This window comes from Marmota flaviventris, chromosome 18 (assembly GCF_047511675.1).
Source record: "Marmota flaviventris isolate mMarFla1 chromosome 18, mMarFla1.hap1, whole genome shotgun sequence".
NCBI classification, from domain to species: domain Eukaryota; kingdom Metazoa; phylum Chordata; class Mammalia; order Rodentia; family Sciuridae; genus Marmota; species Marmota flaviventris.
In genome coordinates, this window is record NC_092515.1 from 46,794,193 (window position 1) to 46,812,252 (window position 18,060).

An 18,060-nucleotide genomic window follows, 5' to 3' on the forward strand; every position below is an offset into this window, starting at 1 on the left:
ACAACTAGAGAAATGAAAAGTTGTGCTCATCTGATACAATGAAACAAAATGCATTCATGTATGAGTAATTAAAGCGAAATAAAAAATATTTTTAAAAAAGATCCTCAAGGTGTAGGGTTTTGCGATTCAGATGGCCCCCCTGAACTGTATATGATCATCAGTTCCTTGGATGGGGACAGGTCTTGCCAGAGGTTTACCAAATCCAAACCCTCTCCTGTAATCTGACTTCTCTACAAACAGGGACATGGGGAATCCTCTCCACACTCTGCTTAAAGTTTTGCTGGGAACTCTCCATTCTCCTCATGGTCTTCTTCCTTCTTGTTGCTCTCCTCCTCCTCCTCCTCCTCCTCCTCCTCCTCCTCCTCCTCCTCCTCCTCCTCCTCACAGCAGTCTACACTTGCTTGCTGCTGATCTGGCAGATGAATTGAACACTCTCTGACCACCACCACTCTATGCTGGCACCTGTCCCTGCACCACCAGTCCCCAGCAAGCATGCCAACGAATTTGTTGCACTTGGTACAGCAAAGGAGGCTGCTGCATCCTTTTCTTTTAATGGAACCAAAGGCACATGATAATGGTTATGATGAGAGCAGCTGATGTGACTGTGTGTCCACAGCTGTGTTTTAGCTTGTGACTCACAATAGCCCACAAGGTAGTTTGTTTAATTTTTTTCTTTTTCTTTTTTTGGTAGAGGCAGTTGTACCCAGGGATGCTTTATCTGTGAGCCACATCTCTAACCCCCCTTTTTAATATGTATATATATATTTTTTAGTTGTAGATGGACATGATAACTTTATTTTGTTTATTTGTTTTTATGTGGTGCTGAGGATTGAACCTCAGATATGCAAGGCGAGTGCTCTGCCACAACCCCAGCCCATCTCCAACCCATTTTAATTTTTATTTTGAGATAAGATCTTGGTAAGTTGTTAAGAGCGAACTGGAACTTGGAATTCATCTGCCTCAGCCTCCCAAGTGGCTGGGACTACGGGCATGCGCCAGTGCTGTGGGGCAGGCAGAGGAACAACTGGTCCCTCGTGGCAAGGACACATGGTTTCCTTGAATCCCTCCTCTTCTGCTCCTTTCACTAGGAAAGGCCTCAGTTTCCTTATATCCATCTGTTTGTTCAGACATCCTCTGCTGCTCAGCTACTGGTGCTGGCCATTTGCTAGGGCATTCAGGGAGGCTGCTGAACAAGTCTCCTGTCATCACATGTGCTGGCATAAGCAAGCAGAAGGGTGGCTAGCAGGGGCACCAGTTCTAACCAAATAAATATCTACACAGCATTTACGATCTGACATTTAGCCTCAAGTTCAGACTTGCCATCTCTTTGTTCAGTGTGGTCAGCTCATGTGTGTGATTGTCGGAGACACTTCTGTAAGAGCACTTTGTTCACTGGCACCCCCACCCCAGAAGACCCACTCGCCTTCCTTTCCATGGCTGCCACAAGATGAGTGACCCAATGAAATGACCATCTGAGCCCTTACTATTCCAAGTCTGACTGAACATCAAGCTGTACTTAGAAACTCTTACTTATTTTTTAAAGAGAAAATGTCAAACATGAAAAAAAAATGATGAAAGAAGGGCTTGAAATGAAGCTCAGTAGTAGAAGTGGTAGAGTGCTTGTCTAGCACTCACAAGGTCCTGGGTTCAATGCTCAATATGGCAAAAGCAAAATTCAAAATCACTCAGTGGCAGAGCGATGGCTTTGCACTTGTGAAGTACTGGGTTTGATCTTTTAGCACCACATAAAAATAAACAAAGACATGCTGTCCATCTACAACTAAAAAAAAATTATAAAACAAAAACAACAAACTTAAAAACAACTCTACCATCAACTGCCATAACATTATGAGTGTAGCAAAGTTAATAATACTTTTATTATCATAAATTATCATGTTGAAATCTCCCTGCTTGTCCCATTTTTTAATAGATGTATTTGAATTTTAATAGGTCTTCTTCATGTATGTTATGGCTCCATCTGTAGGTTCCTCTTCCCTCTTTTTTCTTCCTTGCAATTTATTTGTTGAAAAAAATCATGTCCTTGTCCTTAGAGTTTTCTCTGGTATGAGTTTGATGATTGCATTCCATGGTGTCATTGAACATGTTCCTCTACTCCTTGTTTTTCCTATAAACTGGTATTTGTTAGAAGATTTTATTTGGAGACAAGGTCTTGCTCTGTTGCTCAGGCCACACTGTGAATTATGGGCTGCTGATGTGACACAGGCCAAACCTTGTGCTGTTCCTTCCCTGTTGACTGCCCCCAACCCCCATTCCCCAGCACCGACTGTCCCCTTAACTGCTGAGATAGACATTCCACTGGTAACAGCCAGTGCCTTACTGCCAAGGCTCACACAGCCAGAGTGATCTTTTTGGCATCTGCATCAGATTTCTTCACTACCCTGTTCAAATCTATCCTATAACCTCCTGCTTCACATCTAAAACAAGATCCATACTCCTCAGTATTGCCGATGTGGCCCACTGGGGTCTTCCTTATACCTGCTTCTCCAACCATAACTTTCCTTCTTCTGGGGCTTTCCTTCCTGGCCACAGTAACCTTTCTGCTCCTTGAGTAGCTCAGTCTCATTTCTAACTCAGGGTTTTTTTGTGTACCTTTTGGTCCAGGAATTCTCTCTTCAGCTCCTCACATGACTCTCTTGATCCCATCTCTGCTGAAATGCCCTCTCTTCAAATAAGCCTTCTCTGACTGTTTTGTATAACTATTCCTTATCACTCTATGCTTTTATTTTCCTGTATAGCACTTTTTTTGTGTCTGTGGTGCTGGGGATTGAACCCAGGGGCTTGTGCATGTGAGGCAAGCACTCTATATCCCCAGCCCTGTATGGCAATTTTAATTACTTGAATTTTGTTTTTTTTTTAATTTTTGTTTAGTGCTGGGGAATGAAACACAGGAGTTGGCCCACACTAGGCAAGCACCTTGTGACTGAGCTACAACTGCTGCCCCTGAAATTGTATTGTATCCTTATCTCATCCTTTGTTGGTGGTGCCTTAATGAGAGAAACTAATTTGTTAATATATTGGAAGTAGCTAGCTAGCAGCTTGCTATCTGAAATGTAACAGGTTCTCAAAAACACTTGTTGAATAAATGAATAGCTGGATGGGTAGACTGTAGATGGACCAGCATCTTCTCATTCCTGCCCGTCTTCTCACACACACTCATATACCACATACATATGGAAGCACTTAGCATATTTTTTTGTTTTGGCTCTGGGAATGGAACCCCATTAGTCTCGTGCATGCTACAGTGTGTGTGCTCTACCACGGAGCTACACCCTCAGCTCAAGGCTCTCATTTCTTGATGAACTGATCTGGGTGCTGACCCAGGCATCATTCAGTTAGGCATCATTGCAGACGTTATGTTAAAAACTGTACCTGAAAGTCCCTCTGAAGACAGAAGTCCTTAGAAGACCAAGTCCTCCATGTAGAAATGTACTTCAAGGGAACGAGGGTGTTTCAAGCTTGACCTTGAATAAGCTGAATTTCAAGTCAAACATTGTTACAGAAAAATTTATTGAGGAGTATGGGGTGTCTTGTGGTCATAAAGGACTGGGAATAAAGGAGCATGAGAGGCTCAGGGTGGCGCTACTGACTTTCCCCAATCCTTCCTGTTCCAATAGCTATTGTGCCTGGCTGAGCACAGGCAGGGGGCTCCCTGGGTAAACAGTGCTTCCAGTTTCAGGAAGCCTACCCGATGGTTTGTGCTGATGTTTCTGGCAGTGAGTCAGGGCTGGACCTATTTGGTGGATAGGTCACCAGTTGGCCCCTCTTTCTGAAGAGTGCAGTGTTCTGTGTTCTGCACAAGGAGGCACTGCACAGCATTGCGCAAAGGAATGCCAGGTCTTCTTCAAGGCCAGCTTTAGCCCTGCTTTGTTCAAAGGAGCCTCTCCTTTCAAATCCCATTTTCTTGCCTGTGGCAGTTTATATGGAAGGGAACCCCTGGCTGAGAAAGGCTCATGCAGATTGACTGAAGTTCTGTCTCAAGTAGGGGCAGTGGAGACTTCAGAAGATGGATTAGCTGAACATATTTAGTGAAGACTACCTAATTTTAAAAATTTGTTTATTAAATATATAATCACATATTGATACGGTTAATCATTATAGGGAAAAAAAGATTTGAACAACTGTATTGTGACAAAAGGAATTCTAGATGCTGGGTGCTAAGCCTGCAGGGCTCCAGCGTGCTCTGTTGTGTGCAGGGTTGGTGCCCATGTGGGATCTGGGAGGCATTTCCACTGTATTTCCCGCTTTTGTGAGTATTTTAAGCATCATATGTTATTTAGCCAACTGGCAACCATGAGTGAATGGATGAAGAAAAGCCCCTTAGAATGGGAAAACTGTTTACAAAAAAGTCACTGATAGCCAGTGAGGAGTTAATGGATGACTTTTAAATACAGATCCAGTCGTGCCAAGCTCTGAAGACACCAGTACAAGCTGCAGTAGTCCTTATGACAAGCTAAACCAAGGTCCTAGCCGTGACACCATTGAAAATAATTTGAAACCATCTTCAGTTCTCTCAATTTTTTGTACATTTTAATAACTTTATAATTAACAAAACAATAATTTTTTTCTGTAAAATATATAGGAATTATAATTTAAAAAACAGAAGAAGTTGTATTAGTTGTCCTGTGTAGTCAATGTTTGTGCTCTCTACAGAGGCCCATCCAGCAAACTTCTGTGGCAATGGTCTCTTGCCACTCTGCTTTAAGCCACTAACTTTGGGGCAAGGGCAACCAGGGTCTTTTCTGTCTCTGCTGGAGCCCCCCTGGCTCGCTGCATTGGCTTCTCTGCTTTGGCCTTTGCTGGAGTGGCCAAGGGAGCATCTCTATAGAGCCAGTACCCACCAACTAGGCAGTATGTCTCCCCATGCCAGCCCACCTGGGTTTCTCCACATCCTTGGTAGAGGACATGGTAGTACACAGGTGTAGGAGGAGATGTGGGAGGCACTGCTGCTAGAAAGAAAATCAGAACTGATCAGTCATTTCTGCTTTATTATATATTCTGCCACCAGGACCTCGCTCTCCTGTTGCTTCCTGTTTCTGAATGAAGCCCTCTTATCTTCTTGGCTTCCCAAGCATAGCCTTTCCCTGTCTCTTCAAGGGATGCTTGCTGTCAAAGTACTTGAGTTCTGTGAAGCCAGTGGAAGCAGCAGAACCAGATCTCTCTTCCCCATTCCTAGAGAGAACATCTAACCTTAATATTATCACAAAAAGCCCTCACTCAGTCTCTCCCTTCTATAACTGGAAAAGAAATCCCCTCCCCCCTGTACTGGAGATTGAACCCAGGGGCACTTGTCCACCGAGCCACAGGCCTAGCCCTGTTTTGTATTTCATTTAGAGACAGGGTCTCACTGAGTTGTTTAGGACCTCACTATTGCTAAGGCAGGCTTTGAACTTGCGATTCTCTTGTCTCATCCTTCCAAAAATTTCTTAAGTTATATGATTTCTGAGAAGGAAAAAAGAAACAGTAGGCCTGGGATATAGCTCAGTGGTGGAGAGCTTGCCATCCACAGTACTGCAATGAAAGAAAATAAAATCATCTGAGTCTTTGTCCTACATGTGGCAATTTGGAGTGTGAATTATCAAATACAATGAAGTTCTGCCCCAGTGATAATTGTTAAGGCAGCCGATAAAGCATCATTTATCGTTTGAAAGCATACCACGACACAAAATAAAACCCATTTTAAGATTGACCCAAATATATGCTCTCTGAGAATCTTGGGGAACTCTGGATAAAAGTGAAATGTTCCCCAAAGTGTTTATGAATAAGGAAGTGAAACCAGGCATGAAGAACAAAAGCAGAAGAATGGATCAAATTTGAATTCCTGAATTCTTGTTTTGCTCTGAGATTATTTTAATTAAGGTCAGAGACCACCTATTGCTGTCTCCTTTCTAGAAAATAAAATGTGCTTGGGAGAAAAATGTAGTCAGGTTGGAAAGTTCCCACATATATAAGAATGCTCCAGCATGTATTTCTTGGAATTTTCTTTTTACCTTCTTCAGAGAGAAGGGAAATACTGTGGGGCCAGTACAGTTGCTGATATCCCAGTGTTATTGGCAGAGATTATGTTTAGTATCTTTCAACTTATGGCCTTAAAACTCTTTCTAGACAGAAAATAGCTGGGTTCTGGTCTGTGAAGGCTTTGAGCTGCCTGAGGATGATGCAGAAGAAAAAGGACACAGAGGCACATGTGGATCAGCAATCTGGGGCTTACTAGGTGTGCAGTGCCAGCATCTGACCCTATTTTTAGGAATTTCAGCTTTCTAACTATTGTTCTGTTTGACAGACATCTCTGTGTATTCCTTTGATGTGAATTAAGTCTAAAATGAAAAAAAAAGTTTATTCTTCATGTATTATGTGAAAGGCTATGCTACTATGGTCCCACGCTTCACTGTTCCAAAGGTGGCCAGCACCTTATCTTTCAAAAGCCACAAGCAGCTCACCAGGCCTTGAGAGGCATTAAGGGCAGTGAAAATGATAAGTGTGTTCACCCACCCAGGACACTAGAAAAGATTCCTTATCCAGAATTCTACTTTAGTTGGCCCAAAACAAGCTTGCTGAGGTAAAGGCTCTCTCACTGAGGATGTTAGTCCTGGAAGGCTTCTCCTTGGATGAGCTGTAAGTTCAACCTTCTGAACCGGGCTCACATCCCAGGGATAGGTCAAAAAGCTGATGATTGTGCCTGACTCCTTGCTCCCAATCCCTGTTCTGTGGATGTAATCTTGCAGGGTGAGGGGAAAATCATAATTAACAACCAGTTCCACATGGGTGCTGTCTAGGCCTCAGGAGGCTGTTTGTGCAAAGCAGTATGTCTTGGGAGCACTTTTAGAGGCATTATAAGATACCTGTTCTCACTGAGGCTGGCATTTGCCCCTGAAGGCTTAGGTGTTTGATTTTGTGGTCATCCAGAATATATTCCCACCCGATTTCCAGTGAAGGAGGCCAGAGACCCCCACACTGAAGACCCTTGCCATAATTAAGCTTCTCCTCTGGTCAGAAAGATTTTTACAAAGAGTATCAGCAGGCAGGATGTCTGCAGAAGGCATTGTGGTTTGAAACTTACTCTTTCTTGTAAATGCCAGGATTGCACACACAAGGTATGAGTAGAGTCTGGAAGCTCATTATACAAAAAGATATTATCTCTGTTTTCTTGGTTTAAAAAAAAAAAAAAAAAAAACAACCTTGTGATATCTGTGTCTCACGTTGGGGATGGAACACAGAGCACTCGTCAGCACTAACTGAGCTTTGGGGTTGAAAGGGTCTTGTAAGAAAGCTGGGCCTTGGGCTATATAACTCTTTTCCAAGATGTAGTTCACCAAGATGTTTCTGCCTCATCCAACAGCATGAAGGAGAGTTGCTCCACGGTGATCAGTTGACTCTTCAGGGCCTTCCATAGAGCCCCCGGAGCAGCAACTAGCCTATATGTGCTGAAGGTTGTTTGGACAGTTGCAGCCTGATTCTACGCATGCCATGACCTCCTCCTAGTTCTTGTACCCGCAGGCCCAAGGAGCGGCCTAGCGATTGGGCCACAGCCTGCACCTGTTCTGCTAATTCTCGGGAAGGCACAAGGACCAGACCCCGGGGAGCAAGTATGCGGTGGGTTTTCAGAGCTGGACGATCAACAAGCCTTTGCAACAGAGGAAGTAAATAGCTCAGAGTGTTGCCACTGCCGGTTTCTGCTTCGCAAAGGAGGTGGTGGCTGTGAAGCAGTGGGGGTCTGGTGCATGACTGCACGGTGGTGGGCCAAACGACTTCCGGATCGTGAGCAGCATCGTGCAGTGCGCGCAGCAACCCGGGCTACAGACCCAGGTCCGCGAAGCTGCAGTCGGAGGCAGGCTCCGCAGCGCTGGCGCCTCCAGTTGTGCGCGCTCCATGCTCCCAGTCACGCGAGGCGAGCACTCTCAACGGTCCAGCGTGAGGCGCGCTGGCTGGTTTAACTAAGGCCGCTGGGCAATCCACGCACGCTCTGTCGTTGTTCCTGCCGCCGCGGTAGAGCTCGCGGAATGAGCACCACTGGGAAGGGATCGTCGAGGGCGCCTACAGCAACTGAGCGACGACCAACCACAGCAACGTCGGGCGCGCGACAGTCAGGTTGCCCTTGTTGTTGGAGAGGCGCACGTCAGTGACGTCACGCATGCGCCGCTTCCTAGCGTACGGCGGCTGGCTCGGCTCAGTAAGGTGCGGAGCTGGAGACGCCTCAGGAAGTGGGCAGGATTCCCTACGTTTCAGTGACTGCTAGGTCTGTAGATCAGCACCGGGATGGCGACATCCAGCTCTAGACCGCCTTTGGATGGGGAGCGCTGTGGAGGCAGGAGCATGGGCCTGCAATACCCGGTGTCAGTGGGGCCCTGGTCCTATGGACCTAGTGGGCTGGTGTCTTCTGGAGATCGGGTCCTCATTCTTTGAGGTTCTCGTTTGTCGTCCTCATTGCCCTTGTTGATGGCTTGTTTAGTGCCAGGCTCCCCTTGTAAATTCCTTGGGTGAGGGATGCGGTGACGTTTCCAGATATGCGGAAAGACTGGTAATACGTGTTTTCCCAGCGTCTGAATGAATGGTAGGCCTGGGGACTGAGACAAGGGTGTGGAATTATAAATCTAAGCTCAATTCCCGCTCCACTCTGGCTCAGAACTCGCAGTACAAGGTGGTGTCCCTAAGCTTATTTTTTTTCTCTGAAGTGGGAGGTAAGTTGATAAGGCTTTTTTTTTAGGGGTGACATCTCTTCTTCACATTAAAAAAATTTATTTTTAAAGTCAAATTTCTCTTTCTGCTTCCTTGTTACCTTTCCATATTTCCCATCCCGAATACACCACTCTCACAGCCAACTCACCTTCTATCTCAGGTATGGTAATTTCACAGATAGTAATAGAAAAGATCCAGAAGTCCTCAGCTTTGTTATGTGACTTATTTCACATAGGCCTGGTCAGTAAGAATATTTGACTGAAATTCAGGTTTTCAAGTTGTAAAAGAGAGTTACACTAATCATACTTCCTGAAAAGTTCTCTCTTGATTGTAGACCCTTCCTATCCTCAGATTGCGAATCTGTAGATTCAATCAAGTGTGGATTGGAAATATGCAGGAGAAAAATGTATCTGGGACTAGTGGAATATCTCAGATGGTAGAGCTCTTGCAAGGTAGGAGTGAGGCACTGGGTTCAGTCTCCAGCAGGACACACACACACACAGAAAAAAAATAAAGAAAAAAGGAAATTTGTATTGAATATTAAGAGACCTTTTGTTTTGGTGGGAAAGTCTTGAACCAAGAACCTCAAAACATGCTAGGCAAGCTCTCATAATGCCTTTATCCTCAGCCCTTTAACAGTGTCTTACTAGGTTGCCTAGGCTGGCCTTGCACTTGCAATCCTTCTATTTCACCCTCCCAAGTAGCTGGGATGATAGGTGTGTGCCTCCAGCACAGCTTCTATGCTACTTTTATGATTCTTCCTAAAAACGAAGAGCTCATTGGAAGTCTGACCTGACAATTTTCCTCCATTTCAATGTGCTCTTGCACCAAGCCAGAACAGATAACAGTTGCTGACTCAAATAACAAAAAAGGGGCTAAGGGTGTTGCCCAGTGGTTAAGTGTTATGGGTTCAACCCTGAGCACAAAAATAAATAAATAAGGGGCTAGGGTGGTGGCTCAGTGAAAGAGTGCTCGCCTAGCATATATGAGGCACTGGGTTCGATCCTAGGCATCACATAAAAACAAACTAATGTATCCACCTAAAAGTAAAGATACATAAATAAATAAATAAGGAAATAAATAAATAAAATTGCAGCCCACCAGGACTGGCAGCACACATTTGCAGTCCTTGGTACTTGGGGGGTTAAGGCAGAAGAATCTTTGGGTCAGGAGGTGGAGACCAGCCTGGGCCATATAATGAATGAGACCCTGTGTTAAAACAAAATAAAGAAACAAACAAAAAAAGTAAAAATAAGATTGCTGCATTTTAAGAAAGGCAAAGTTTGCAGTTCATCACCTGCTCTTTTCTCTTACAGATCCCTACCAGTTTTTCAATCTGCTGCTTAATGACTTTTGCCTGTGTTCCTCCAGTAGCATGAAAGCTGTGCTGAGCAGGAATTTTTGTCTGTTTTGTGTTCTAATGTATTCCAAGAGACTAGGACAGTGCTGGGCAGAGATTAAGTACTTAATGAATAGTGGTTCGATGAATGACTGAACATGCATGTTTTATAAGATCAGACAAAAGGAACGCAAATGACTGTGGGTTGGAAGGAAAAAGGAAAACCTGTCCTTGCTAAAAGAAGGGACTGTTTCCACTTGAATTTCTGACCCTTATTTTCCTGTTCTTCAGGTGAAACAGAGGAGGAATGATTGTGAATAGTGTCTCTCTGTGCTACCACAACAAACTCATCTTAGCCCCTATGGTTCGGGTTGGCACTCTCCCAATGCGGCTGCTGGCCCTGGATTATGGAGCTGACATTGTTTACTGTGAGGTAAGTGCTCCTGGTTTTCTGGGAGGGCTTTCCCACAAGTGCAGCCTCCTCATTTGGATGTGGGAGTGGTCAGGAGTGGGGGAGGCAGGATGGGAACTCCCCACACAGGTGTTTGTTGAAGGTGGGAGGGGAGCAACAGGCAGGCACTGATGAGTTCTGTGGGCCCTGCTGAGGGCCAGCATCCTGGGCAGCACAGAGGCGTTAGGGTTGCTGAGATGAGTAGATGAGCATCAAGTTGGGGAAGTGCCGTGGCCCCTGTAGGAGCTAACATACATTCAGAACATCAGTAAATGGACTCAGAGGTTAGGAAGAAGAGGAAAAGGACCAGAATCAGGCTAATGAAGCTGGATGAGGTTGGTTTTGGGTTGCCATAGGATTTTCTGGTGGTGATAGCTGGTAGGCCAGTAGATATACTTGCTGACTGCTCTGGAGAAAAGTAGGCTTTAGACCCAGGTTTAAAAAGATCTGTCAAGGGGCTAGAGTTGCAACTCAGCGGTAGAGTGCTTGCCTGAATTTCTATCACCTCAAATATATAAGCAAATTAAGGAAATGTCCATCAACAGCTAAAAAATATTGTAAAAAATCTATCAGGAAAAATAGAATTAAAGGAGTAGCTAATGTTGGATGATGAAGGAATGTGAGCAGTGGTTCTCAATTGAGTATGTATCAGAATTAATCTGGAGAGCTTTGTTTTTTTTAAATATCTTTATTTTGTTTATTTATTTTTATGTGGTGCTGAGGATCGAACCCAGTGCCTCACATGTGTGAGGCAAGCACTCTGCCACTGAGCCACAATCCCAGTCCTGAGCCACAATCCCAGCCCTGAGTATAGGCAGTGGGATGACTGTGGCTCTAAAAGGCAATAAGAGGAATCCTTGTAGTGATGGGATCGTTCTGTTTCTTACCTGTGTCAGTGTCAGTATCCTGATTGTGATTTTGTGTTATAGTTAAGATGTTGCCATTGGGGAAACTGGTGAAGGAGTACTTAGGTCTAAGATCTCTGTCACATCCTTACAGCTGCATGTGAACCCACAGTTACTCTAAGATAAAATGTTCAATTGGAGAGGGGTCGACCCCACTGTGTAGAGATTAGGGAAGGTCTGTGAGTGGAGTTGAGGAAAATACCCTATATTCTGTGTGGGGTGTTTGAGAACAAGAGTCAACATGAGAAGTAAAAATATGAGAAAATAGGCAAATTAAGAAGAGTCTATGGACTGGGGTTATGTCTCAGTGGTACAGTGCTTGCCTCACATGCGTGAGCCGCTGGGTTTGATCCTAAGCACCACATAAAAATAAATAAATAAATAAAATAAAGATATTGTGTCTATGTACAATTGAAAATATTTAAAAAGTACTGTTAGGGAAGGCAAAAGTCAGGTCTGTGAACAATGTCAGATGGTACAGAGAGATTGAATTGCAAGAAGACTGATGGTGGTATATGTGAGAATGAGGTCACTGGGGCCTGGTGAGGAGTTAAGGGCTTAAAGATGAACAGCAAACAAGGAGGCAGAAAAAGGGGGCTGGGGATGTGGCTCAAGCGGTAGTGCGCTCGCCTGGCGTGCGTGCGGCCCGGGTTCGATCCTCAGCACCACATACAAAGATGTTGTGTCCGCCAAAAACTGAAAAATAAATATTAAAAAAAATTCTCTCTCTCTCTCTCTCTCTCTCTCTCCTCCCTCTCTCTTCAAAAAAAAAAAGGAGGCAGAAAAAGGACTGCTGACTACAACTTCAGCTACATAAGCGTGGAACAAGTATAGGCAGGTGGCTTGAAGGAAAGGAAGTAGGGGAAGTGAGATATTTATAGATGAGTTGCATGTTTGAGGAATTAGAGGAAGGAAGGAGTTAGAAGTGAGGGGGTACCAGGGGTGATGGCCAGTGGTGGAGTGGAGTCAGTTTGTTTCTTTCTTTTTTTTTTTTTTTTTTTAATTTTTCTTTTGGAGCAGAAAGGATTTTTTATTTTTTATTTTTTTGGCAGTGCTGAGGGTGGAACCCAGGACCTTGTATATGCTAGGCAGGTACTCTGGGACTGAACTATATATCCTCAGCTTAGGACACAGGATTCTTTTTTTTTTTTTTTTGTTCTTGTTGTTAAATTTGTTCTTTTTTGTTATACATTATAAGAGAATGTATTTTGGCATAATATACATACATGGAGTATAACTTATTCTAATTAGGATCCTATTCTTGTTGTTATACATGATGTGGAGTTACCCTGGTCTTATATTCAAAACAAGACTAGGAGACTAGGAAGGTTATGTCTTATTAATTCAACTGTCCTTCCCATTCCCCTTCCTACTGCCTTCCCTTTGTTTTCCTTTGTCTAATCCAGTAGAATTATATTCTTCCCCTTCTTCCTACCCTCTGTTGTTCTTGGTTAGCATCCACATATTAGAACATTCAGCCTTTGGTGTTTTGGGATTAGCTTATTTCACTCAGCAGAATTTTCTCCAGTTCCATCCATTTACCAACAAATGCCATAATTTCATTATTCTTCATGATTGAGTAATATTCCATTGTGTATGTATACCACATTTTCTTTTTCTTTTCATTTGTTGAAGGTCACCTAGGTTGGTTCCATAGCTTAGCTATTGTGAATTGAGTTGCTCTAAACATTGATGTGGCTGTGTCACTGTAGTATACTGATTTTACATCCTTTGAGTATAGACCAAAGAGTGGGATAACTACATCAGTTGGTAGTTCCATTCCAAGTTTCTACTTGCTCCCCATATCCTTGCCCACATTTATTGTTACTTGTATTGTTTATAATTGCCATTCTCACTGGAGTGAGATGGAATCTCAGTGTAGTAATGTGCATTTCTTAATTTTGCTAGATATGTTGAACATTTTTTTCACATATTTTTTGACCATTCATATTTCTTCATTTCTGAAGTGCCTGTTTGTTGCAGGACACCCAGGTTGGTTCCATAGTTTAGCTATTGTGAATTGAGCTGCTCTAAACATTGATGTGGCTGCATCACTCTAGTATGCTGATTGTTTTTAAACATTATTTTAGATGTTGAGGGACATTTAATTTATTCATTTATTTATACATGGTGCTGAGAATCGAACCCAGTTCCTCACACATGCTGGGCAAGCACTCTATCACTGAGACACAACCCCAGCCTCTAGTATGCTGATTTTAAGTCCTTTGGGATAACATTAGGTAACATTAGATCATTAGTACCAATAACCACATTATTGTTTAGAGTGTCAGTAAGGTTGCTTATTCTGAAGTTACCTTTCATAATTACAATATGTAAAGTTCAGGAATTTGTACATTTCTCAAGGAGGTCCATTGTCTGAAGTTACTGTTACGCTGGCAGCTCCAGGAGTGCCTGATCTTGGTGAAACATAGTTACCAAGCAAACAAGTTCCTTTATTCCCAGGAGTTATGTGCCTAAGATTACGGTGGAAGCTGATAAGACTCTAGCATGGAGGGCATTACCATAGCAACGGGGCATCCTATGCCTTTGCACAGGAACTTTCCCAGGCACCAAGCATGTCACAGCCATGAAGTCCTCAGGGACACCAATCCCAAACACAGAACCCTTCAGATTTTTTATTCTAATTTTTCATATATGACAGCAGAATGCATTACAATTCCTATTACACATATGGAGTACAATTTTTAATATCTCTGGTTGTATAGAAAGTATATTCACACAATTTGTGTCTTCATACTTGTACTCATGGTAATGATGTCCATCTCATTCACCATCTTTTTTACACCTCTTGCCCCCTTCCTTCTTCCATCCTCTTTGCCCTATCTAGAGTTCCTCTAATATTCCCATGGTCCCCCTCCCAACCCCACTATGAATAAGCCTCTTTATATCAGAGAAAACATTCGACATTGTTTTTTGGGGATTGGCTAACATCACTTTGCGTTATATTCTCCAACTCCTTCCATTTACCTGCAGATGTCATGATTTTATTCTCTTTTATTGCTGAGTAATATTCCATTTTGTATATATATACCACGTTTTCTTTATCCATTCATCTACTGAGGCATCCACGTTGGTTCTACAGTCTAGCTATTATGTGCTGCAATAAACATTGATGTGGCTGTTGATAGACCCAACCTGATTTTCTCTCAAAATTGGGAGCCATCTCGCCACAAAGCCATGAAAAGATAATTTTGGCTTTACTATAAATTACTGCAAATTCTGAACCTGCTTGGAATGCCTGCCCGTGCCTTGAACTCACCCATGCCTGGCTCTCTGACCAGATAGCAGCCCTCTCTGAAACTTTAGTGACACCTCATAAATATTGGCCTTCCTTGGCCAGATAACGACCCTCTCTGAGGCTCTAATGATCCTCATAGATTCTGATGTTGGGGCCAGCAAAAACTGTAAACTACCGTTTGTGTTATGCTCCTCAGAGTTCTGTTATCTGTAACCCCCCTTTGTGTAACTTTCTGGGCTATAAAGCTGAACTGCAGGAAAGCTGCGGCTGCTGTCTTGTTCCTGCGGTTTTGGGTGGGAGAGGCAGCCCGGCCGGTCGAAATAATAAGCTTGCTTTAATTTGATTTTAATTGGAGTCAGTGCTCTTTTCTTGCGTCCTGGTCTAACAGCTGTGTCCCTGTAGTATGCTGTTTTTAAGTCCTCTGGGTATAAACTGAGGAGTGGAATAGCTGGATCAAATGGTGGTTCCATTCCAAGTTTTCTAAGGAATCTCCATACTGTTTTCCATATTGGCTGCACCATTTTGCAGTCCTACCAGCAGTGTATGAGTGTGCCTTTTTCCCCACATCCTTACCAACCCTTATTATTGTTTGTATTTTTTTTTTAAAGAGAGAGAGAGAGAATTTTAATATTTATTTTTTCAGTTTTCAGCGGACACAACATCTTTGTTTGTATGTGGTGCTGAGGATCGAACCCGGGCCGCACGCATGCCAGGCGAGCGTGCTACCGCTTGAGCCACATCCCCAGCCCTGTTTGTATTCTTAATAGCTGCCATTCTGACTGGAGTAAGATGAAATCTTAGAGTAGTTTTGATTTGCATTTCTCTAATAGCTAGAGTGTTGAACATCTTTTTATATATTTGTTGATTGATTGTATATCCTCTTCTGAGAAGTGTCTGTTCAGGTCCTTGGCCCATTTATTGATTGGGTTATTTGTTATTTTGGTGTTTAGCTTTTTCAGTTCTTTATATACCCTAGAGATTAGTGCTCTGATGTGCAAGTGGTAAAAGTTTGCTCCCAAGCTGTAGGCTCTCTCTTCACCTCACTGATTTTTTCCTTTTGTTGAGAAGAAACTTTTTAGTTCCAATCCATCCCATTTATTAATTCTTTTTTTTTTAATTTTGTTTTTAAAGACCTTTATTTCACTTTTTTTTATGTGGTGCTGAGGTTCGAACCCAGGGTCTCGCGCCTGTGAGGCGAGCGCTCTATCGCTGAGCCACAGCCCCAGTCCCATCCCATTTATTAATCCTTGTTTATACTTCTTGCGCTATAGGAGTGCTCTTAAGGAAATAGTGTCCTAATCCGATATGATTGAGATCTAGGCCTACTTTTTCTTTTGTTAGACGCAGGGTCTCTGGTTTAATTCCTAGGTCCTTGATCCACTTTGAGTTGAGTATTATGCATGGTGAGAAATAGGGATTTAATTTCATTTTGTTGCATATGGAGTTCCAGTTTTCCCAGCACCATTTTTGAAGAGGCTGTCTTTTCTCCAATGTATGTTTTTGGAGCCTTTGTGTAATATAAGATAACTGTAAATGGGGCTGGAGTTGTGGCGCAGTGGTAGAGCGCTAGCTTAGCACATGTAAGGCCCTGGGTTCGATCCTCAGCACCACATAAAAATAAATTAAAAAAAAAAAAATAAAGGTACAATACCTTGGGTCTATCTACAACTAAAAATAAATATTTTTTTTAATAAAAAAATAAGGTAACTGTAATTATGTGGGTTTTTCTCTGTGTCCTCTATTCTGTACCATTGATCTACCAGTCTATTTTGGTGCCAGTACCATGCTGTTTTTGTTAGTGTTGCTCTGTAGTATAATTTAAGGTCGTATAGTGATGCCACCTGCTTCATTCTTGTTGCTAAGAATTGCTTTGGCTATTCTGGGTCTCTCATTTGTCCAGGTGAATTTCATGACTGCTTTTTCTATTTCTATGAGGAATGTCATTGGGATTTTGATTGGAATTGCATTAAATCTGTATAATGCTTTTAGTTATATGGCCATTTTGACATATTAATTCTTCCTATCCAAGAACAAGGGAGATATTTCCATCCTGTAAGGTCTGCCTCAATTTCTTTCTTTAGCGTTCTGTAGTTTTCTTTGTAGAGGTCTTTCACCTCTTTTGTTAGGTTAATTTGCAGGTATTTTTTTTGAAGCTATTATCAATGGCATAGTTTTCCTCGTTTCCCTTTTAGAGGATTTGTCCCTGACAAATTTATGCCTATGATTTTCTTTTTAAAATAATAGCCATCCTAATGATCATATGAGGTGTATTTCATTGTTTATCTGGAAATGTCATATTAATTTTTCTTTCTATTTTTTTTTAATATTTATTTTTTAGTTTTTGGCGGACACAACATCTTTGTTTGTATGTGGTGCTGAGGATCGAACCCTGGCCACACGCATGCCAGGCGAGCGAGTTACCGCTTGAGCCACATCCCCAGCCCTCTATTTTTTTTTAAAGAGAGAGAGAATGAATCTTTTTTTTAGATGGACACAACACAACACAATGCATTTATTTATTTATTTATTTTTATGTGGTGCTGAGAATCGAACCCGGGTTGCGCCTGTGCTAGGGGAGCGCTCTGCCGCTGAGCCACAATCCCAGCCCTCTTTCTTTCTTTCTTTCTTTTTTTTTTTTTAAGAGAGAGAATTTTTAATATTTATTTGTTTTTTTAGTTTTTGGCGGACACAACATCTTTGTTTGTATGTTGTGCTTAGGATCGAACCCGGGCCGCACACTTGCCAAGCGAGCATGCTACCGCTTGAGCCGCATCCCCAGCCCCTCCCAGCCCTCTTTCTATTTTTTTTTTTTTTATGGTAGTGGTGATAGAACCAAGGGATGCTTTACCACTGACCCCTATCCCCAATTCTTTTAATTTTTTTTTTTTTTTTTAATCTTGAGACAGGTTTTTTTTAAGTTACTGAGGTCTTAGTAAGTATCTGAGGCTGGGATTACAGGTATGTGCCATGGTGCCCAACTCCCTCCATGCTTATGATACTAAATTTGAAGAACCCCTTATTTCTTTTCTTTCTGTGTCTGCTTGAATGTTTCCTGAGTTGGGGAACTCACTGGATAGACTTTTCATTCCTGTGTTCATCTCAAATCTTCGTCTCTATGCTTCTCTGCCCTGGTCCCAGTTTTATCATTCATTAGGCCTTTCTTCAGAGCTCTTCACTTGTCACCTTCTGCCTAGGGATGGAGGTGAGAGGTTGTTTGAGGGGAGTGGGCTTGAGCTGAGACTAATAAATGAGGAGAATATCTCAGTATCCAGGTTCTAGGTAGTTATCTGCTCTCTGAGTGGCTCATCCTTCCTCAAATATCTCCAAGGTTCCTGTTAAGATAACCTGATAACCTGATTGAGGATAGCTTACTCAGGGCCCTGTTTTCCATGCTTGGGTGGAGAGGACCACA

General features: G+C 42.7%; 2 protein-coding genes and 1 long non-coding RNA gene across 10 annotated transcripts in view; 2 read left to right on the forward strand and 1 right to left on the reverse strand.

Moving 5' to 3' along the window:
* The window catches only part of LOC139702694 (tRNA-dihydrouridine(20) synthase [NAD(P)+]-like), a 121,721-nt gene extending 113,949 nt beyond the window's left edge, over nt 1-7,772 (forward strand). For 2 of the 3 annotated variants that reach the window (XM_071604501.1, XM_071604491.1), the window contains exon 14: nt 7,358-7,772. In XM_071604501.1, coding sequence (XP_071460602.1) covers nt 7,358-7,411 — 54 coding nt within the window. In that variant the 3' untranslated portion in view covers nt 7,412-7,772. Of the gene's footprint in view, nt 1-4,412; nt 4,553-7,357 lie in introns of those variants that run through there. The other variant, XM_071604499.1, reaches the window with a different exon arrangement.
* The window catches only part of LOC139701318 (tRNA-dihydrouridine(20) synthase [NAD(P)+]-like), a 51,780-nt gene that overhangs the window by 3,817 nt on the left and 29,903 nt on the right, over nt 1-18,060 (forward strand). For 2 of the 6 annotated variants that reach the window (XM_071604470.1, XM_071604466.1), the window contains one exon: nt 10,325-10,466. In XM_071604470.1, coding sequence (XP_071460571.1) covers nt 10,341-10,466 — 126 coding nt within the window. In that variant the 5' untranslated portion in view covers nt 10,325-10,340. Of the gene's footprint in view, nt 1-7,828; nt 8,570-10,324; nt 10,467-18,060 lie in introns of those variants that run through there. The other 4 variants (XM_071604465.1, XM_071604467.1, XM_071604464.1 and 1 more) reach the window with 4 other exon arrangements.
* LOC139702695 (uncharacterized) lies at nt 4,990-7,362 on the reverse strand. The gene is made up of 2 exons (XR_011705266.1): nt 7,079-7,362; nt 4,990-5,190 (listed from the first exon to the last, which is right to left on the reverse strand). It is a non-coding gene; the product is annotated as an uncharacterized lncRNA (long non-coding RNA).